This window comes from Phoxinus phoxinus, assembly GCF_949152265.1.
Source record: "Phoxinus phoxinus genome assembly, chromosome: 10".
NCBI lineage: Eukaryota > Metazoa > Chordata > Actinopteri > Cypriniformes > Leuciscidae > Phoxinus > Phoxinus phoxinus.
This window is the reverse complement of record NC_136885.1, coordinates 4,331,393-4,355,755: the sequence shown is the minus strand read 5'-3', so window position 1 is coordinate 4,355,755 and position 24,363 is coordinate 4,331,393. Positions and strand designations below refer to the sequence as shown.

The following is a 24,363-nucleotide window of genomic DNA, read 5'->3' as shown; positions in this document are numbered from 1 at the left end:
TATAGTTGAAAACAGTTGTGCTGCTTCATATTTTTGTGGAAACTGTGATTTGTTTATTTAGGAAGAAAGGTTTATTATAACAATCTAAAATACTTTACAGTAACACATTTGTAAAGCCCTCTTGTAATGCACTGTAAACTACCATGAACAAACAATGAACAGCTATTAACTAGATAGCATTATCAAAAGGGAATAAAGGCTTCAAAAAAATGTATGGCTCATAGCTAATTCATGTTAACTAATGCATGAACTAATGTTTACAAATGAGACCCTATTTTAAAGTGTTTCCGACTTTAATGCAGCCTCGCTGAATAATTATCTTACTGACCCCAAACCTCAATAAAAGTCTTAAATGGTTGCATAATACTTTGTTTAACAGGTTATTTAAATTTTTTCTACTTATGAAGTATGTTTACAAGCTGCCAAATTTATAAAACGTAATTTTCTAAAAGAAGCCTTCAAGGCTTTATACAGAACCTTATCTTCGAAGAATGTAGTGTATAATATCAACAAAATGAATAGATACAAATATTTGAATAATTTACCTGTACACTACCATTCAAATGTTTGCGGTCAGTAAGAGTTTTAAGTGTTTTTGAAAGAAGTCTCTTCTGCTCACCAAGGCTGCATTTATTTGATCGAAATATAGTAAAATCTGTAATTTTTATATAATTTTAAATAACTGTTTTTTAAAATATATTAAAGGTATAGTGGAAGATTTTCATTTTCCGGGTGGATCATCAAGACTATTGGTCCTCCTAGTTGTCAATCATTCTGGTGATATGTTTACGTAAGGCCGTCGCGCGTGCTCGTCCCTAGGGGGTTTCCGCTTTCTGCGCATGCGCACTTTCAGGTGTATGTGTGAGCTGCGGTTTCAGCCATTCATTGAAGCTCGCCGTTCTCACCGTTTTTTTTCTAAATGTCTGAGGGTCGCAAGAGAAAAAGTGTCTACGAATTGTATGACCAGAATAGAAAGGCCTCTGAAGAAAGAAACAAGACCAGAGTGTTTTTGGGAGAATATTTCACACGCTGGCGTGCGCTAAAAGCACAGGTTGGGCTTCCCACTGATTCCTCAGTCGCGAAGTTTCTACTCGACAGGTCCATTTAAATCCATTTAAAATTACTGCTAGTAAAAGTTAATGTAAGATATGATTAGCGATGTTAGCCCTGGCACAAGTCACGCACCGCGCAGACATGGTAAACATCTCAATTTGTCTAAAGTAGCCGTATGACCAAATGGTAAAAGGTATCACGCTGAAATGTTATAAAACCTTGTGAGTTAATTTTTGATAATTCCAATGTGTGACATAGTGGAAAAAGTGCAAATCTTCTTTTTGAAAGTCGGCTTGTATGAGCCATGCCGACAGAAACTTGTAAACAGAGCGTGCACGAGGAGAAATTTAGTAGGCGTTCCCTCTCGGGAGCAGGACGAGTGTTGCGCATGTGCATTTTTTCAAAAAGTGGAGAGGGCGGTTCTTTTCTAAAATTCGGGAAAATCTTCCACAATACCTTTAAGTATCTAAAAGAAGCTTTTAAGGTTATATACAAAACCTTGTCTTCTAAGAATGTAGTGTATCATATCAACAAAATGAATAGATGCAAATATTTGAATAATTTACCGGTACTTGTAATTGTTTTTCCTCAAATCATCCCACGTGGAGTGCTATATAAATATATATACATAGATGTGTGTTACCTGCCGCAGTGTCCGGGCCACCAGGCTCTCCAGAACGGGCCCTCTGTCCTCATGTAGGAGATGAACTTCATCCAGGATGAGCAGTCGGACGATCTGAGACAGAGCCACGTCTCCCACACTCTTCCTCGTCACCACATCCCACTTCTCCGGAGTCGTCACCAGCATCTAACACACAATACACTCATTAGCAGGGCTTTTTCCCAAGGAGAACAAGTCAAGTCAGCTTTATTTATATAGCGCTTTTTACAATATAGAGTGTTTCAAAGCAGCTTTACAGAGATAACAGGAAAATAATGCAACAAAGTTTGTTTCGAGAAGAAAATAACGTCACAGTCCAGCTTAAGATAGTTCAGTGATGGTTCATTTCTGTTGTAGAAAAGTTATTAACTTAGTTAATTTATATATAAAGCCGCTCTAGAGAAAACAGTGATGCCATCGTCCAGCTCAGTTCAGTTCTCATATAATGATCTCAATGCCAATTTGTGTTGTTTTTAGAAACATCTATTATTTGGTATTTTGGAGAATTATAGAGATAAGCAGTCAGGTTTATACAATACATTGTATTCTTTTAATGGCAAAATGTAATGTCTCCTGTTAAAAACCCTGTTTTATATAATTTAAGAAAGAAATGGAGCTTTATATTGACTTGATTTTCTATGAAGCAAAAAGCAGTTAAAACTCTGAAAATGTGTAAATGTCTTTATGTAGATCTATGAACGAACAGTGTATGATTATGATTCAGGCAGAATTAGTGCTTGTAGTTGAAAACTTATCAAAAACTTTGCTTTTTTATACTAGTTATACTTTGTCAGCAAGTCATGATGATCACATGACTTCAGTTGCAATGGTTCTATAATGATGAACGATTAATTTAATGGATGGCTAGTCGACTATAAAAGTCGTGCAAGCCCTATAGCGCAGACTCCAGTGAACGAGACGCCACCGGCACATGGATAATTCTGTGAGAAAGTTATGAGATTTCAAACATTTCCTGTGACTAACATCCATCTAATGATAATATATGTGTGTTTTTTACACTAGTATCTATTCCTCCTCTCTCTTGGAGGACTTTTGGCTTTGCATTAACTATACCTTTACAAATGACTGGTGGAAACTGGGTCTGTGAGCCGCTAACTCTCAAGAAAAATGTCCTTTATATCTCTCTCGAGAGAATTACGAGTGGTTTGTTTTTTTTTAAAGTAAATGAGAGGCCAAGGCATGGAAATATCTCTGCATCACTTCCACCAACATCAGACAAATGAACAGAGAAGGCTATCAATCTCACAACAGGCCATTTCTAAAGGTGAACGATTGTGAACTGCACCAATCTCCTCCGTGTGAAGAAGCGAAGGGATACTTGCTGAATAATGGTGTGTGTTCATTTCATTCAACTGATGTTTCAGACAAAATCATCTCTAGTATTATTGCCACTTGAAGTTAGATCTACTTTGTTGTGGTCCTCGGCTGCCTGCTTTTGTCATTTCACATACTAGGCTATATGCATTTGTTATATTGCTAAGAAAGCACCTGCCAACAATAACAATGTAAATGGAACAACAAAACCGTAAGTAAATAAGATACACAGCAAATCTGCACGAATTAAGGATAAATTCAAACAATCCACAAACTGCCCTAAGCAATCACAGAATAACACACAGTTTATGAGTTAACTTGTTGGTTCTTCCTTGCAACAATACTGGATCATTTTCTAAAATTATCATATCAACCTGCTTATCCTACTCAATGGTCATATTATAAAACTTATTACACTTGTTGTACCGTATAATTAGCATGCTCTGTGATTAAAGTTTGATTTAGGTTTGGTTAAATCATCAAGTGATTATTATGTACAGAACAGCCAGTGAACATTATGAAATTGTTTCTCAGTAGATGTTCCTATAATAATCTTATTATTTGGAAAAAAAAAAATATTCAGTTTCAAAAATACATCCTGAAGAATTTCTTAAAATAGTGTTTAAATTAATTAATTTCCAGTTCCAAGTGAAATAAATGCAAAACTTTGTTTAAATGACCTAACTGACATGTATAAAGGTTGGTGTCTTTGATGCATGTGGCAACGTGAGACAGAATATAATTTCACCGTAGATGAGTGTCCCACTCTATTACTTGCACTACTCCCGAAAACAGGAGAAATGGATGGAGGGAAGGCTTATTCTTGAGGTGATATTTTTATTAAGAACAAAAGCATTTAAGCTCAAGCAGTGCGAATGGAAAGAAGCGCTAATAAAGCAGACTGCGCCACGTTCATGTTGAGAAAAACAATAATATCCACATGTTCGGGTGAGAAAACGCGCTGCGCTGACAAACGTTGCAGAGACACATTGTGCAAAGTGAAGTTACTATGCACATCTCTAGTTGCTTCCTGATATCATGTGCGCAAACATATAACCTATATTGATACAGATAAAACAGTTATGTCCAGTAGAATAATATATTAATTAAATTCTGATTGGATTACGTTGTAAAAGGCACTTAGCTAACGCTAAAAGAAGTGTTGTGCCTCTAACAAGTGCTTTCGACCTTCTTTCTGATCTGAATGGTGTGTGGAAAACACTTGAGGTTTGAAACTTGTCCCACTGCCTAGAACGCAACTTAAAAACCGCGGAAAACTACTTTTAAACAGAAAATGACAGATTATTTACGTACATATTTACGTGTCTATTCGCAGGGGATTAGTATTACCTGAGATATTTTTTTACGGATCTTTTTAGAGAAAGTAAAAGTCGTCGTAATCTTTACTGACATTGTCATGATTCCTGAGATTGCACATTCAGAAGTGACTAAAATCACTGAGAAGCTCGTAATAATCACTTTACCCCAGCTCTCCATGTTAAACTAGTCCCATCCGAATAGGGCTAAAGCCTATGTTCACATAGTCAGACTTTTTGAAATCCCTTCCAAGTAATCAATTTAACCTACAACCTCTGGTTCTGCCTGTTAAACACTGTAGAGTTTATAGCTTTCCTTGTGGGAGTCATGAGATGTGATAATTGCTCTACACAGACATATTACGATCATAGAATATAGTGCCATTTCAGAATATAATGCAATTTTGCAGGAAAAGATGCATTCCCATGCTACAATTCCTGCTCCTCTCGGATATACCCATGTATAATAATGCTCACAATTTATACAACTCTCCAAATTCATGAGTGGTTTTATCAACAAATCAAATTCAACATTAAATACTGCTTTGAACACAATCTGCTCGCCACAATCTTGTGGGTTCATAAGTGAAAAGTTTGGACATGCTTTACATCACTCCATCCCATACATCTGAATCAGTCCTGAATGCAGAAAGTGCACTCAACTAGATTTGTTCTTTTGTTGTAAGTATGCATACTGTACACACACAAGCCGTTTCTCAATGTCAAGGAAGGATCCTCGGAAGCCGGAATTTCGAGGATGCTACGTCATCGACATCCGTCGAAGGACGGTTCCAATGTCGAGGATCCTCAGAATTTCAACCAAGGGCGGAATCCTTCGTTCGGAAAATATCCCATATACAGGAAAGGATGCATATGTGTAGACTTCGCGCTCTTCGCGCTATCAAATCGCCCACAATCCTATGCGCGCAGCTTTGCTATCTTGTTTTTAAAAAAAAATACAAAATGTTGGACGTTAGCTGAGTCGGAGCAATAACGGGGCAATATGCTTTTAAATTTAAGTATATTTACGTTACCATACATTTGTTATAACCGTCATATAAGTAAAGTTTAACGTTTAAATGCCAGTACAAATTACTACCGTATTGATATTACAAATTACGTTATGGCTAACCTGTCATTTTAACAATGGTTAGCTTGTTTGCCGTCACTGGCATTTCACATATTTTACCATTGCATGTGTTTTAACAGCTAGAATGTTGCTATGGACGCAGTTCTGTTCACTCAGGCAATACAATCATTTTTTAAATCAATAAACTCCTTTTGAAATCAATATTTTGTCTCAAATTATTGATTTATTATTATTGCTTTATTTTGTTAGCTAGGCAGCCATGTAATAAGCGGGATAATGTATAGCGAGCCAGTTTTTACAGCGAATACAACCCTTTTAGGTTTATTCAAGACCCCTCCGCTTCGCGTTAGAGTTCGCAGGGTTTCACTGACGGACGCAATGACGTGCACTTGCTAGAATGTTCCATTTACGTGTTCTCTCGAATCCTAAAGAGGTTCCTCGCCTAGCCTCTGAAGGAAATGACTGGAAGGACGCGTCCTACCAAGGAAGTATCCTTGACATTGAGAAACACCTACAGTCTGCAAAATAAACAAGAACATCTAATAGGATACTAGTTAAAGTCACCTGACCTTCAGAACAGCTTCATACCAGTTCTGACATGCACCAGTTACACGTTTGAAAGTTGTGCACCATTTAGTTACGTTCACACCGCCAGTGTTTGGGAATGGGCAACCGCATTGGCATGACTTTCAAATTGCAATGTACATACAGCAGGACACAAGGAGAATCCAATAATGACTGTATAAATGAGTAAGGTCGCTACAATCAATGTACAGTCAATCAACCATTAAGTTACAAATGACTAAACAACAAGAGAAAGGAAAAAGAGAGAGCGAGACAAAATAAATAGGCAACTATCAACCAGGAGAGGAAATGCTTTACAGAATTTGGATGTCATTACATCTTCAAACCATAGAGATGTAGTCTGACAGAAATCAAACAGAAAGGATCTGGGATGAGAAATGTGGAACGCACAGAAATGTACAGATGCATTAGGTCACATGTACAGCAAGATGCAATTCTGCAGCTTTTGAACAAAACAATGTCTTGAGCTTTGGGGCAGAGATGTGTGACGTGGCAGAGATTTTTTGTTTGTTTCTTTGTTTTTGCTCTGATGTGGGCTTGGAATTCAAGAAAAGAGAAACAAGTCATATCTGATGCTCATATTCTTGAATGGTTTTGCAGGGTTTGGGGAGAACTCTGTTGATATCAATGCAATCTGTAAGTGCAAAAAACTGTGATCTCCGTTTTATCAGCATTGCCACAATTATAGTTGATTACAGCTGATTATTTTAATGGTGCATACAAGATGTGAGTGAAAAATATTGAAGGTTCTCAGTGTCTCTAAGTAGTTGTTGGGGGGGAAAATATCTTTTCGCTAATTTGAATCGATTCACAAATTAAAAAAATCGATTTTCTAAATGTTTAATAATGTGATGGTGTCGTTTATAAAGAGGGAGACAGTGCAGCACCCGGAGAGTTTAGAGAGCTTGCAACAGAGGAAGCTTTATGAATGAAGCTTATACTTGACATCAGCAGTTCATATCAATATCTTAACAAACAGAAAATAGCCTTAAATAATGTTTAGTTTAGTTTAGTTAGTCGAGCACACATCAAGCTTTTCTCACGATCTTTCCGTGTACAGGTAGGCTACTTTAGCGTTTACATACTGTACAAGAAGCTCGTTCAACATGGACGTGCAAGCGGTTTTCTGTGGTAGCGAACAAATACCCGCCTATAAAAGAGGATGAACATGTCCTGTATCTGAGGCTAAAGTAATACATATTGAGAATTCAATGGCTCGTATTATATATCTCTAACTCCAAACGATCAGCCACTGCATCAGGGCTGCGTTTCCCCAAAGTATTGTAAGCTTAAATTGATCATAGAACGATTACCACCAATGGTCTCTATGATCAACTTAGGCTTATGATGCTTTAGGGAAACGCAGCCCTGATCCAGATGATAGTCACTTCCCTTCACAGATATCTGTCCACTTGATGCTCACTCATTTTGCTGATGTAAAAGACACGCCGTGAGAGGCGCATGTGAACGTTGAGCGGCAGCTAGATTAAATTAACGCAGTTATGAGGTGTAATTTAGACTAAATAACTCCTGCTCCATCGGGTCTAACAGTAGCTGCTGTTCATTTCTCTGCTGCTCGATTCTTGATTTTAAATGACATTTTATTTCGATATACAGTATTGAATTTAAATTTCCTTCGAGCTAGGGCTGTTAACTTCCTGGTAATTTTAACTTTAATTTTATTTTAATTTTCACTATACCTCGTATACTGTACATGTTTTTATTGTTGTATAATTGTATGAGCAGTAATTTGTTGTTGTTTTAACCTGTGAAGCACCTTGGTCAACCATGGTTGTTTTTAAGTGTGCTATATATAAATAAATTGATTGATTGATTGATTGATAAATGTTATTCAGAATGGAGAATCGATTTAAAATCGAATCCTGAGATTCCAAAAGATTCCCACCCCTAGGAGTTGTAGTTGACAACTAATGACACGAAAAAGTGTATGGATTGTGAAGAGGAGAGGACTAAGAACCTGTAGACTTGGAATTAAGCCTTTTCCCCGTTATTATTTGATTCACAGGACTGGACACTAGTTATCTTGCCAAGAAAAACTGTATTATTTTTAAATAATCCATTAAACCTGCTGAGAAACGAGCGAAGCGTGAACTAAAATGAGCAGTTTGACACACGCGCATGCCCGGGAAACTCATGAATATTAATGTAAGCTCCGCCCACTGCCTCTACAGATGCACAACTCACTGTTGCTCCACTTTTATCACTGCAAAAGGGAGAGTCCGCAAAACTTGTCACTTGAAAGCGAAACCAGTGTTTGAGATTCGTCACTGCAGATTCAAGCAGTTGTAGTTATGTACTTGTGTTTGTGCTAGAAAAATATCCAAGACATTTGTAAGAAAACATTCTACAAGTGTGCAACTCTCATTTGATGAATGCACACACTGATTTGCAGATGTGCAACATTTCTCTGTGACTTCACATTTCTTGATGCGATGCGAGTGTGTGAATGTGTTTTGCACCATATTCACTGCAGCAACTGTAGCAAAAATGTGAGCGTACAAGTTTCTTAATTTGAGATTTGTAGAATAGGATTTGTGCACCTGCAATGGAGAAGTTGAGAAGGTGTAACTGTTGTGTTGTGTTTGTGGGAGAGAAAAAAAAAGTCTACAAGTTCGCAACTCTTAAAACATTTCTCTCTGTGACTTCAAATTCACTGATACACATGTGTGGCTATTGTCTACAACTACAAGTCCCACTGTCACAGGCGTTCAGTTGATTTGCACCAAAAATATCTACATACAAATGTCACATCAATGAGGCTTTGCGCAAGCATAAGACGTCAAGCTCAAGCTCATAAAACAGCGTTCAGGTTCAGATGATAGCTGTGTGGTCAACGCTTCAACATGTGCATCGCGGAGCTTCAAGTGTTTCGTATGCGTTTCTGTTTTTTCTCTGCCAGAGTACAGTAAGATTGAGCTTATACACACCACTGAGGGACTTTACAACTTCCTTGTAAGGTAGAAAAACATGTTGCTTGAGCTTTAAAAATGGAAAGTATATGTCATGCTTACACATGGCACAGTTTCCATATTAAGAAACTTCCCTTCACTGTATTTACTTTTACTCTATTCGGTCCAAAACACTTGCTCAGCTTTTGACTGACTGACTGACAGACAGACGGATGCTGATATTTAGTATAACAGCACAGAAACATGTCTGTTTATATCGCTCCACTCGTCTGTTCACAGCATCCTAGACAGGCTGTCAGTCTGTGTGTGTTTAGCAAACACAATGCTTGATCCTGCTTTGGCTTCTTGTTGCTGAGAAAAAAAAAGACAAAATAACTGGACATAGTGTCTAAAATATGTCTAAAACGTTAAATATTAAAGTCTTGTCTCTATAACTGTCTTATAAAAGCAATATCACATTCACAATTAGGGCTGTTGCGATAAACACAATATTGCAATATAAACGCAATATTGTAATATTGAAAAGCCACCCACAGATTGCAAGCATCGCAACCATTTTTTTTTTAAATAAGGCTATGCCCTTCTTGTTTTACACTTCATGCATGTGTGTTGAATGTTAAATAAGTTCATAATTAGAACAAGAGTAAAGAATGTAATTTTTTCTACCAACTGGCTCTTGTTTACTTCAGACTGTGTACCATTGTGCTCCGTACTGAGGCTCTGTAGACTTGCACTAAACAAGCCTAAACAGACAGAGAGAAAGATCAACTGAGCGCATGCGATTACCCTTCAGAACATTTTTATTTTAAAAGTTTTTTTATATTTATTTGCCTATACAAACAAGTATTCATTACTTCAATGAGCTCATTGTTTCTGCCTTCAATTATTAAGTTGGCTTGAGAGAGCCAACTTACTGATATTATTTAAACTTATTACTAATTTTTTTTTTCTGACCCTAAACTTTCTGACTCCAACTCCTCCTAGACCTTTAACTCTACAAACTCCAAACTCGGGTCAGACCTTCAGACTGTTCTGACTTAGTGTGCTATAATATCTTCTTTCTTTCTTTCTTTCTCTTTCTTTCTTTCTTTCTTTCTTTCTTTCTTTCTCTCTTTTTTTCTTTCTTTCTTTCTTTTTCTTTCTCTTTTTTTTCTTTCTAACTTATCTTTCTTTCGTTCTGACTATTTTTTTCTTTCTTTCTTTCTTTCTTTCTTTCTTTCTTTCTTTCTTTCTTATCTTCTTTCTAACTAATATATATTTCTTTCTTTCTTATCTTTCTTTCTTTCTAACTAATCTATCTTTCTTTCTAACTAATATCTCTTTTCTTTCTTTCTTTCTCTCTTTCTTTATCTTTCTTTCTAACTAATCTTTCTTTCTTTCTTTCTTTCTTTCTTTCATTCTTTCTTTCTAACTAATCTATCTTTCTAACTAATCTATCTTTCTTTCTTTCTAACTAATCTTTCTTTCTAACTAATCTATCTTTCTTTCTTTCTAACTAATCTATCGATCAAAATTTTAACTAAACTTCTTCAAACTCTCATGTCCGGCTTTCTCAAGCCAACTTAAAGTTTGTCTCAACAAACTTATTTTTCTAGTTACATTGTTTAAATGCATTTTTGGAATAAATTATTGAATTGTTTAATACATGTTTAGCTAACTGTGATGTGTATATGCACATTTCTGAAATACACCTCTGATAACAGATCGCTCTAAATTGCAATGTGAACTCATGTATTTTCTTTAAAGTTGCTTTGAAATTATGTGTATTGTGAAAAGCGCTAAATTTTGTATTGAATTGAATATAAATGTATTTTTTCAACTGGAGTACCTAATTTAGTTGTATGTGTCCTAATCGGGATACTTGATGTTTACACTTTAGAGAACAGACTGAAAGACTTTCTTGACTCTTGCCATTGCTTATAGAGAATCGATTTCAGATTGTATTGTGATGAAACGCCTAAAGATTTACAAATTGTACAAACTCTCTACTAAATTGTACAAACAGTTTGTATAATAATATTACACATGTATAAAGGTTGTCACATTGTTGTCAACTGCATAGTTGTTGGCTAAAATCTGCATCTGGTTGATATATGTTGTATATAAATTTGGTCGTGCAGATATCAGGTAGTTACTTTGGTTCAGCAAGCTTCACTGTGTATGAACATCTGTATTTAATACTCCAGGAATGACACATATTCTGCTGTGTGAGGGTATCCTTGGAGTTTTTCCCAGTGTTGTGATGGAGTGGGATGTTAGGACAAGTAGAGTCATTCGCACAACAATAGTGAAGGAGACGCTGGTGTCACTGTCTGGTCGTGTGTGTAATCTGAGGGTTGGGAAACCATTCATTACAGGAAAAAAGAGAGCATGTAGACTATTCATCTAGATCTCGTGCTTATGAGACTTTAAATTAATGAGCCAAACACACAAAAAATGTAATGACTACCCATACATGTGCCGCCCACATGATGAGCCAGTTATGATTGTGTGACAACTAAATTACACAAATCTAAAAGAAGATTTCCCACCGATGTCAGCCATCTTCAAAAGCGCAATCATTCAAGACACAAAATATGATTATTTTGACACCATTAACCAACATTTTAGAGAAGAAATGTACAACAATGCATAATTAATGGTCTGAGAGCTGTTTACCAACCTGTCTGCGAGTGTTGAAATTCCTATTAAACACTTTCAGTAAAAGCAGTTCATTAAATCCTCTCTCGTTTGCATTTAAATCAATCTGCCCAGCCATTAGAGACTGGCTTTGGAAAGGAAAATGCACGTCTGCCGTTAATTAGACCGCCGCTAATCTAAATGGAAGCGCTGGCAAACAGGTAGCAGAGCTAAAGTGCTCATTTTAATTACAATACAAAGCCAGGAGGGTAAAAAAAAAAAAACTACTTATTTTACTTCATAGACGCCGACTTTGTTTTCTGCGGCACACCAAACCCCTGGTGTATGATAATGTCAATCTCCAATGATGGTATCTTTCTAATGTCAACCTTTCTGGCATTAAAAGATTAAACGAACGCGTATGGTTCAAAGCAGTCTTTTATTGTACACTAAAACTAAAATGACGGGTACTGTACTGGATTAAAAATGTTTCCATCAACTGAAAACCAAAACTAAAGACTAAAATGAAACCAAACTATAAACGGTGCTTGAAAAAATAACACAAAATTATAAGCAACAAAAAAACGTCTTTGTAATCAACAGTCTGACTAGAGGAGACTGGTGTCAATAAGGTTGCTGATACTGATCTAGCAGGCTTTCCATCTTTAAACGTCTTTACACTGCAAAGTCTTATTCAAGATGCAATGCCACATTTAAAAGCTTTACAAAAAATATGCCGTATCACCCACCTTCGGATGGTTTGGGTTTTGTCAGCGCGCAACTTGCATTGAGGTCATTTTATTTTATCTTTACTCTGTAAATGACTCAAATGCAGTGTAAATGTACATACAAACGTTATTTTCTTAATATAGATGTAAATTATTGTCAATGTTATGTTGATTCCTTAAGATTTCCAAAGTAAACTTCAAATTACTACAAGTAAAAAATGTAGAGTAAAATATGAATTAAAAAAATAATAACGTGTCTATGAAATAACAAAAAAACATTTCATAAACCTAAACCAAATAAAATGAGTAAAGAATAGTAGGGGGAGGGGGGCAAAGCTATAATAACTGGAATAAAGCAGCGTGGTTTCGATGTGCTGGCCCGATATCTCTGGACCAGAGGGTGAGTGGTTTTATTGGGGATTGTGGGAAGAACGTCTCCAGTGAATGTGTGCGGGCGGGGGGGCAGACAGCTCCTCGTTACAGGTCTATCCTCGTGTCTTAATTACCACACCGCCTGTGAAACGCCTCTGTCGCTCTGTCGTTATGCTAAGCAGCAAATATTCACCTGCTTCAGACCTGTGCACACAAACACACACAACACACCATTTCTGCCGCTGCTAAAACATTTGCCCTCCTCCCACAGTTCCCATGGCAACTGTCATCACTGGAGTGGGTGGCGGACAGGAGCTGAGGGCTGTTTGCTGGTTGTGATGCTTCTAGTGCAATAACAACATGTGACTTAGTCACGGCAGACGCTGTGCATCAACTTTACTAGCGCGAGTCTCATCTGTTCCTCTAGTGTTGGGTCTGTCCAATGTAGTCTTTTAGCCATTTAGTCAGTCCAGAATTATTATTTGCATGAATTATTGATGAAAAAAGGTTATAAATTATATTATATAAGGTATTGTATACAGTTGAACCCTACATTTATTCAGACACCTTCAACATTTATCACATTAGCACTGTTTATTCGCTATAGTTTAGACAAAAGTAATAAAATATGACAAGGTTATCAAATTAGTTGATATTTCACTGGTTTTGTCCATCTTCTGTTAAACTGTCTAACACATGAATTATGTTGAATATCTGTCAGCTGTTAAATTTAACTACACAATTAGATAATACCAGTTTAGCTCAACCAATCACCAAGCAATGCTTCATTTTGATCAGTCTGTGGTGTAAATGGGCGCATTAGCAATTAAAGAAAAAACACTTCAGCAAAACATGGTCAGGTCAAAGTGTCTGAATACATTTTTGTCCCAAAATGTACTGGTAGTCACTGTATGAACTTATTTTTGGGTATAATATGTCACAGTTTACTTTATTTTACTCTCCTCACTTACATGCATGAACTAGCCTATAGTGTCCTGCACCCACTAGTAAAAAAAATATCACAAATGATATCTGGTGTCTGAATAATTTTGGTTTGACTTTATATAATAAAGAAAACAAACAGGGTGCACTTACTTTCTGCCGTCTCAGTCTCTGTTAACTTATTTGAGACTAATTTGAGACTTGAGACTAATCCCCAATGTTTTAACTGGCAAAAAAAAATAATTTTGGGTGGCCACATTGATCCATCCAAAACTGATGTAAACTACACACATCCTTTTCATACTTATTCAGAAAAATATCTTTCAGATATTTGTAGTGCAACATCTTACACAAACTCAGATGTAGATGTACAATGCAATGCATGACAGCTCAAACTTTCCCCATATTGTTTGGACTCTATTTGTTTAGAACATTTCCAAAGGTATTCCGGTGTTGTTGTTTTCTTCAGTGCAGGACAAAAGAAAAAGCAAACACCTTGGAAATGCCAGGTTTCACTCACTTCTTCAGTTGAACAGCAAGTGTTTCAGGAACGGCACAAAGGTGTGTGACTGTTAAAGTCTGTGTTTAGATCAGTGTGATCAATAATGTTCCTCTGACCTTCATTATATATTTTGATTATGTTTAGCTGTAGATTAAATACAAAAAAAAATACAAAAAATCATTCTTGTAATCTCCTCAGTCACGTTCACCTTGATGGGCCCATTCGGAGAGGGTCGTCCCACGTGTGAAACGCATCAATAACCAGGGCCATCGTCACTCCCTCGCATACGGCCTTTCTGACACAGACTGTGACTTATGGACCGATTTCAGTGACTTTTTTTTCCACTAACCATCAAAAAACCAACACTTTTACATACATGCTGCTCACAAATGATTGCAGCAGAGTTGGTGCTGAATACTTTTGAAGCTTGTTTCCGCCACAGAATAAAAATAAAAAAGGTAATTACGACTTCTTATCTTTTTATCTGTGATATAAAACAGCTGAAAACTCATCTCGTTTTCCTTTAATCCTGCCTTGTCTGGCTTATGCTACTCTAAGCAATGCCTGAACTGTGTATTTTGAGAACTTATTGTGTTGTTGCTTTAGTCCTCATTTATAAGTCACTTTGGACAAAAGCATCTGCTAAATGAATAAATGTAAATATAGTCGCAATTGCAAGTTATAAAGTCAGAATTGCATGATAAACAAGTTGCAATTGTGTGTAATAAAATCAGAATTGCGAGAAAGAAGTCTGAATTGCAAGATGTAAACTCGTAATTGTAAGATAAAAAGTCACAATTATCTTTAAAAATATTTTATTATGTGGCAGAAACAAGCTTCCATAGAATATAGTGTAATCAGATCTTAGCCATGACAATGTTATAAGTACCAGAAATAAGCACAAATGTCCCAGAAAACACCTCAGACCCCAGAGGGTTAAATCATCCTCTGACGCAGACGCTCATATGAAAGGACGATATGGTGGAGCATACTTTTAAAGATCAAAGCCATGATGGACACAGTCTTGCGCTAGAAATCACTCAGTAATAGGCAGGAATAAGCACAAGTATAAAACAGCATAAAAGGATATACACTGACGTTGCTCACAAGAGGATAGAAACCCACTGAAAGAAGTCAGGAAGACGAAGGCACTCAAAGCACAGAAAAAAGATTCAGTGTTCGCTTATTATCGCCTCCAATGGGCCGGCCACTCTTGGTAACCCAGACAATGAATTCATGATTGAATATGAACTTCAGGTAATCGTGACACCTGGCCAGTGTTTCCACAGCATCAGCTACTCAAGAAGCGTCAAAGTGAGTATCATGGAGAAAAACAAACATTCAAAAGCATTAAAACTGAACAGCTAAAAAAAAAAAAAAAAAACTTACAAAATGATACAATCAAATCTCCTTTTCTCAGAACTGTATAAACCATGTCCTGAATAAGTGTCAAAAAAACGTTTTTTTTTTTTTTTTTTTTCAATAAGTAACTACACTATCCAGGGAGAGAAAACCCCATCTCCACCACGGAAACGTGACACCCCATAATACTTAAATATAACGAAATAACAAGCCAGTAATGCGACTAAAGAAAAATTCAATTTATTTCTGCAACAAAATCTGTGCCCACGTTTAATTTCAATGATTGTGTGTGAATTGTATAAATGCATGTGTTTCTACAAAGGTATTCCTGTGTGTATTTGAGTGACATGAGTGAACCGCAAGCGTACGGATAGACTGTCAAGCTTTCAGTGTGAAGTTCTTCTGTGCTGAAGTAAACAGTTTATCCCAAACGAGATGTGTGCCTTGACAAAACTAGATCTCTCCAATTTGTGGAGCAAGAACCCGCGCTCCCATCATAATCACTGGAGCGGTTTACACACTGGAGATGTATCCACCTGCGGAGTCGCTCCGAGGAAACTGTTGGCGTGTTCACGATTGTGTTGTTTTGAGGGCAGTTAAAGCGTATTAATGCTCTAGGGAGGGCTCAGCTTAGGTGGGTGGCTCTTTTGTGGGCGGAGCTTAGGTGGAGGCAGAATGATCCCTCTGACCGCTAACGCTAGTTTGCCAGTTTTGTTAGCTTGTTTTTTAACAATGACTGGAGAAAATCTGATTTTATCTTAAAGGGATACTCCACTTTTTTGGAAATAGGCTCATTTTACAACTCCCCCAGAGTTAAACAGTTGAGTTTTACCGTTTTCGAATCCATTCAGCTGAACTCCGGGTCTGACGGTACCACCTTTAGCATAGCTTAGCATAGATCATTGATTCTTATGAGTCCAGTAGCATTTCTTTCAAAATGACCAACGAGTTTCAATATTTTTCCTATTTAAAACTTGACTCTTCTGTAGGTAAACCGTGTACGAAGATCGACGGAAAATGAAAAGTTGCGATTTTCCAAGCCTATATGGCTAGGAACTATTCTCACTCCGGCGTAAGAATCAAGGAACTGTGCGGCCGTACCATGGGTATTTTTGGTTTTCTGGTTTGTCTGAAAAAAATTTTGCGCACGCCATATCTGGATTTCGGGCGCACGTACACTTTTAGTAAGGATCCTACGCACAGTTTTATAAATGAGGCCCCAGATATAATTTTTTATATATTTTTTTTTAGTAGTGGGTGCAGGATACTATAGTTCATGTATGTAAGTGAAGAGAGCAAAATAAAGTAAACTGTGGCATATTATACCCAAAAAATTATTCATACAGTGACTACCGGTAAAATTTATAAACATTTGGGACCAAAAAGTTATTCAGACACTTTGACCTGACCATGTGTTTTTTCTTTAATTGCTAATGCGCCCGTTTACACCACAGACTGAACAAAATTAAGCATTGCTTGGTCATTGGTTGAGCTAAACTGGTATTATCTAATTGTGCAGTTAAATGTATTTCCTCATATGGAGTCAGTTCATTACGTTGCATTCGGAGATCGACTACTTTTGACTGACACAATTCCAGCCACTGGAAACACTAACTAATCAAGTGAGTCGACAAAACCTTTCATTTTAGTAAACTTTGTGTACACAAACAATGTAGTCAATGCTGGAGTTCATGTGTAGAGCCGCTGGTGACACTTCCAGCACAGTTTCATGTTGTGTCGAGCCGCATTAGTGTTTTAAAAATAGCGATTTTGATGCTATCATAGAAGTGCCCCATGCATTCCCATTCAAAAGGCATTTTGAGCTAAAAACGAAAATACGGTCAATCTTAAAAGTGGCGCTTCCATTTTAATTATGCTTTTACACGAAAGTTTGACTCGGGTAGATTAACAAAAAAGAGCCCAGGTTCAAATTTGGCAACAGTTACCCTTTAATATGAAAAGACAATTAACAATTTCTGACAACAGTCATTTATGGACTGTTTTTCCTGAAGAGTGTAAACACTGTGCCACTATCAAAACATTACTGTGTCAATGTGAGCATCTCGATCAGAGGTTGCACTACAAATAATAATTACCCGTCACTTTGACAGGCTGGATTGTAAATAATCTGATGTGCTCTGTTTTATCTGTCAGTGAAATATTCGGTCAGTAATGCTCAGTGTATTTTACACTCGCTGATAAGACCAGAACTGCTGTGGCAAGACCTTTTTTCAGCCTGCACTCTTGTGATCTTGCCATCCAATTTAAACAATATCCCATAAAATACTCTAGACTTCACTTGGAATCTCAATTCTCCGCTCAAATACTCACGTCTTTCCCCAGGTCTCCCATGGGACGAACTGAAAAATACGTTATATGGTAATCACCAATTTGGTCAAAATGTGTGTGTCCTATTTGTTGGTTTTTAACAGAATTTCCATAAAGCAAGTTAAGTTTCTCTGAGACATTCCCATTTCTGCTGAGGATCTACTCTCATCTCCAGGGCTTAGAAGAATCAATAGAATAAATATCATTCACCTCCCTGATTAGCTCAAATTTGCATATTACATTACTCCCACAGCCGTCTGGGTGGGCTTAGACTTGAATCCTATGAAATGTAAGCACTTTGGCCGATTATTTTGTGAATAACCCAGATCAATAAAATAAAAAAATCTATCATTTTAGTTACCATTACAGCAGTTCAGAACATTTAATTTCCTTTCAAAATGATTCCCTATACTTATGATCAAAGTTATTTTGATTGCTATATAATTTAATTACCAGGGCCAGCATCTTTGTCTTTTCCTTCGTATAACCTACGACCTCTTATTTAAATGTCAGCACCGCCTCTGACAGCACAAATTTAGTCTTCAATAAGGCTATTTGAACAGCTGTGTGTTCTCTGTATTAGGCATTTTACTGTACAGTGGTTACTATAGCAACAAGAAAATAGGAAGACAGACAAAGTGCTATGATCCAAGCAGCAGAAAATGACAAGCTCTCTAAAAGAAGCACTGGGAGGGGGTGATGTTGGGGTGTGTGTTTGTTTGTGTGTGTGTGTGTGTGTGTGTGTGTGTGTGTGTGTGTGTGTGTGTGTGTGTGTGTGTGTGTGTGTGTGTGTGTGTGTGTGTGTGATCTCATTGATATTGATTGCATGTGTATTGGTGGATGATAGGGTTGGTATATGTATATCTGGGGTAGACGTAGCCATGCATATATTGGGTGATGTTAGGCTACATACAGTATAGATGTTGGGTTAGATGTGTGTGTGTGTGCTGGAGTGATCTCATTGGATGCGTGTGTTTGTATTTGTGGATGATAGGGTTGGTATATGTATATTGAGGTTGAGGTGGCCATGCATATATTGGGTGATGTTAGGCTACAGTACATATAGATGTTGGGTTAAATCTTAGATGTGTGTGTGTGTGTGTGTGCTGGAGTGTCTCATTGGATGCATGTTGTAGCAACAATGACATCCGGACAGGTGCTTATCAAATTAGCTAATCGTTTTCTCCAAACACTTCATTCACTGTCTGAACAGAAAAGAGTTTTGGTGGCTCTCCATAGAACCCAGCCCCCAAACTTCCTGTCCAAACGCATGCATGAGCATGTAACCGGACACTCACAGGCCATAAAACAGAAGGAACTCTGTGGCTCTATCATACTCTGGAATGTATGCACACACACACACACACTCATGGACCCTTAAACTGAAATGTCCACATATGATCCAATAGCAATGTTTTTGATATATATTTTTGTGTGTATAATTGGTCAAGATAATGTCTGAAGCATCTGAAATAATCCCTATGCTAGTGATTATGAGGAAATTATGTAACCCTGTATTTGTGCAGAAACGTCATTCGAGGTATCATTGTAATGGGAAAAACATGTTGGAGTCGAATCTTGACTGCAAGGTACAATAATATGCATTTATTCTAGGAAATACCATACTTCTAGATATGAATGTTAAATTCGATTTCTCACATGACATGGTCAAAGTGGGCATGTCTTTACAAACAAAGAAAAGTCTCCCGCTCTCAGATCACTGAAGGTGATAGGCTACTTGTGCCAAACAAAGGTGGAGCTATACATTCTTTAAAGGCCACAGCTCCCCCAAAAATCTCTCTCTTGCTCTGCGCTCCCTGCCTTCATCACTGCTCATCATGTGACGTCTCCGATCTAAACTCCCTCACGGAGTTCCCTGCTTTTATTTTCTTTATAAAGTTTCTTTTGTTTAATTTCCAAATTCCACTTTGTTCGTTTCCACCTACGAGTCGAACGAACGGAGCCTGAATTCCTTCAGCAACTTCACTTTCAACCAGCTTTCAAAGCTCCCGCGGAAACGTGCTCTGGCAACGAGCACGCGCCCGGCTCCGAAACGACACGGGAGAACGCGCCTCAGACACGAGAACACGCGCATGCTGGACACAGCTCATCACACACAAACGAACCTTTTTTGCAAGTATCAAACTCTGACGAGTGTTAATGTTTTAAGGTTTGTTTTGATTGATGTCTCTCTCAAAGGTCTGTGATGTTTGCTGTTCTATGGTCACACGTGACCATTCTCTCTTTCTCTATCTCTCTACAATCTCAGCGCGTGCTACGGCGCGCGCCTCTCCCCAACTCTCTATAACTCTCCTTCTCTCATCAGCTGTTACCCGTTTTTTTAATGTAAGTAACTGTACATAGACGTATAAAACATATAATCAGTATGTGTATTCCGTTATATTCTGTAGTTTGCATTTATTAAAACAATATATTCAAGACTGTGTCTGTGAAAAAACGCTCGTAAAACCACAAATGTCAATGAGATTAAAAGATCCAAGAGCTGCCAGAGCTCTTATTATTTACTAGTTTTAATTCTATAAACACAGGAAAATTAATGTTCACGGCCAGAAAATTAATGTTTCTTGGAGTTTATAAGAAAGGATAATTTTATTGAGAAATTAATCACTTAATCTGACGGTTGGTCGCCGGACGAACAACGATTTGATAATTACATTAATTTCCCTTAAAGATTATCTCATAATCGAAGTTAAGTAAGATTATTGATATATGAATGAGGAATTATAATTCGTTGTGATTGATTATTCATATATTCATATAATCCACCTTCACTTTCGACAATTTAATGTAACTGAAATATGCAAAATATTAATCATATTCATGATTAGTTATTAAAATTCCCTATGGATCATTTGAGCTGATTCATCCGGACCCAGAGTCCTAAGGTATAAGGTCTACATTATTATGGTGGAGAAAATTTGGGCAATCTCAAACTTTGTGTTTTACGAGCAAATCAGTTCAGTCTGTCTATATTGTGTATTAATGTAACGCGCGCGCTCCAGCGAGAGCCCACCACGCGCGCTCACTGAAGGACTGTTAGAAGGCACGAAGCCGATCTCAGTCAAAGCAAATTGACCCTGCTAGATATGTTTAACATTTTCAGCCCCTGTTAATTGCTAAAATAAACTTCGATGTATTATATTAATATTGTGTCGGTAAAGAGAACAGAATCTCTGTACATGTCTCGGACTGTACATTCTTAATATTGTGTTACCCACGCGCGCGCTCCAGCGAGAGTCCACGCGGTTCAGTGAGGAAACGCGCGCGCCCAAATGCGAACCCACGCGCGCTCACTGAAGAACTGACTGGCGCCGAGCCAGCTCAGCATATTAACAGACGCTGGAAGTGACAATACCGGTAAATGTCCTAGAGAAAAGAATCTCTGTTCAGCCTGTAATTAATATTGCTTTAGCCCGCTTGAAATCAAACGAGTTTCTTTGATCACGCGGTAGATTGGAACAGAGCGAGTCTCCTCCGTTTCGATAATAGGCCTAATAATAATATTAGATCGTTAAAATAACGATAACTCCTGGTCGAAAATTGGATTAGCTACCCATTTTGTAAACCTAAGACATTTTTAAATCATAAGTGCTATTGTGGTTAAATGTTTACGGGAACCCAACAACAGATGATAATTCCTGTTTTCCACATTTGAGTAATAAAGTGCAGTGAAGAAGTCCTGACACGTTCTCTCTTGTGCAGTATAGCACCCGAAGATCTGTAGAGATCTTGTTTCCTTTGTGATTTTATTGCAGAAAATCAGCACGTGACTGAGCTGAACGCTCTGAGCTCTTTAGAGTCAAATTTAAAATTGGTTGTAATTCCGCGGACTAAACACCAGAGGTCCTTTTAGGTGTTCAAGTCTCAAAATACGCGGCCCAACGACGTCACCCTGCGTGAGCACCGCCTCCCACTGACGTCAGCCTGCATGAGCGCGACTACGCCATCTCGTGGCCGTTTCAGATAATGCTCTCATACTGCTAAATTCAAGTGTTCTATGATGAATAGTGAATTAGCTTATGTCTAAATTCTCAATAATTATTGGCATTTCCAGCTTTGCTCGTGCGAATATTATTTTGTGTTAGACAATTTTCCTGCTTGTGACTGGTACATTTACTTTGAGTTTGGTTCAAACAAGAGGTGAATTAAAACTTAAATTAAATCCCAGCCCAGCCATTGAGAGCCCATAGAGGGAAGTCCGCCACCCAGTGGCCGCCTCCCGCTAAAGCGGTTCATTCAACTCGCTTCTCTGTTTCCAATTCTGTGTGAATTGCTTTATTTCTGTTTTCTCGTCTGATTATTTTATAATAATTACTGATACTTTAATGCATCTAAGTTATTATTCGATATCATTCTGAGTTCTCAATTCCCTCACACGCTTATCTAAATTCGAGTTAAATCAGATTTAAATTTTGGATTTAAATCTTGTTTGGCTGGCAGCCACTGTCATCCACTAGAAGGAAACAGCGCCACCGCGTGGCCTTGTGGATACTAAGTCGGTGCCACTCTTTTTCCCCTTTCACTCTTTTGAAGTGTGTACTTATTTCATCTTTCCCTTCTGATTATTTCATAGTAATTACTGATGCTTTAACGTCATCTGGATTATTATAAAATATCACTCTGATTTTTACATTTCTGCACAGGCTTATTTAAATTTGAATCTAAAACCAGTTTGAATTTAATTTGAATGAGTTTGTCTGTCCAACCAGGTTGACCACTGAAAAGAGATACGCCCCCTTGTGGGACAAACCCACTACTGCGGCCTGTTTCTTCTTCTGGGGTCATCCTGTCTTTCCATTATTTTATTTTATAAATAAATTTTTTTTTTTCTCAAAAAAAAAAAAAAAAAAATTATTAAAATTTTTTTTTATTCCTAATTTTCTTATCTCTTTTAGGTTAGGTTATTCTGATAATCACCAACATTATCATAATTCCCTTTTTTGTTTTATCATTATTTCAAAGCCTTTGCCTTTATTTCTACATACATAATTACTAAACTTGGTTTAAACAAGAAAGCCTTAATTGACTTTAACTTTCACCTGTTTACCCCTTTTTGTGTGTTTATGTGTAGTTCTCCCTAGGGCGCTGTGGTGATTTGACGGTCATCTCTGGTTGGTTTCCAGCGAGCGGGGTCACCTGGCCGTCACGACCGACACCGGCCGTGCGTGAGTCTCGGACTCTTCTGTCTCTTACCATTGGGGCGGCACGCAACTGCTACATCAGCAATTTAGCACTCCAAGGGTAAAGTCAACCACGCCAGCTGACACACAAGGCAATTTCGGGACAATTACCTGAACCAGGGCCTGCTGCAGGGGCCGGGTTCCAGGGAAAACCCAATTTTGTCGTGCTGTCTGGCAGTTGACACCTTGGTGTTGCCAGGTTGTGTTTAAGGTCGCAAGTTGTTTGAGAAGGTCGCACCGTGGTACACAGAGTAACAGAGGGCCCGGGTCCACTGTGGTCGAGTGTTTGGGACCATCAAGAAGGTTGACCGCGCCGCCGGCTCCCTCCTGAGTGACCTCATTTCACCCCAGGCAGACTAAATAAGGTAAAACCCATACACTTAGTATAAGCCACAGAATATTAGATATTCCCCGGTCATTTAAGTGTTTGGCCCCTATCCTTTTCTCCAAGCCTCACCATCTTCCTAGGTTTTCTACCCCGATAGCCCCCACTCACCTGTAGGCCCTATCGTAAACTCTGGCAGTGGTAATAGGCTTAGGCCTCCTTATTCTCTCTGACACATACCGTGTTACTATTGTTTGATTTTATTTCACTTTGATCTGTTCTATCCTTTGTTCTGTTGTGATTTGTTTCTTTCATTTCACCTAGAAACAGTAACCTGAGAGAGCCATCAAGGAAACTAAGTAGTGGAGTGACCACCAGCAGCCGGGGCCACCACGTGACCCGCCAGGCTACTGCTCGTCACAACCCCTAGTGCAGGTCCTCAGACGACCCAAGTTAATTGGCTCCGTGAACTGTCTAACTGTTGGCATCAGTTAGCCCCAAAATTCTCATAAACGGCATAGCCGTATGATCATAGCTCGTCAACCTTAAAACGAACTTGCATTGGTCTCTTTTTGTGTGTGTGTTCTGTGTTCTCTCTCGCCTACAGTGTGCCAAGGTCACGGCCGTCCAGTATGGCTGCCCAGTGGGACGAACTCGAGTTGTGGTTGAGAGCCATGACGACCGACTTCCTGCCCGGAGACGCCGCTGACACAGAGCCCCTGAGCCGAGAACAGCTGGACACCGACCTGGTCAAACTGATGACCCACGATCCGACACAGAGCTACAGCTACAAGGACTGGGCCAAAATCGTCGGAAGCCTCGCACACAAACTCGTCGCCCAGGCACGGCTCAGCGAAAGGAGCCACATCAACCTGGAGCAGGAAGCAGCAGCGCTAAAGCTTCAAGCAGAGGAGGCCCGGAGGAACCAGGCCCACACCCAAAGTCATCTTGACCAGCTTCTTCTCCAGACCGAGAAAGAGGACGCCACAGATCCAGAGCTACAGAAAGAAGTAG

General features: G+C 38.3%; 1 protein-coding gene across 1 annotated transcript in view; it reads right to left on the bottom strand.

The window, feature by feature from the left end:
- The window catches only part of ascc3 (activating signal cointegrator 1 complex subunit 3), a 264,538-nt gene that overhangs the window by 145,490 nt on the left and 94,685 nt on the right, over positions 1 to 24,363 (bottom strand). The window contains exon 11 of the mRNA XM_079626050.1: positions 1,697 to 1,861. Within this exon, the coding sequence (XP_079482176.1) occupies positions 1,697 to 1,861 (165 nt within the window). The remainder of the gene's footprint in view (positions 1 to 1,696; positions 1,862 to 24,363) is intronic.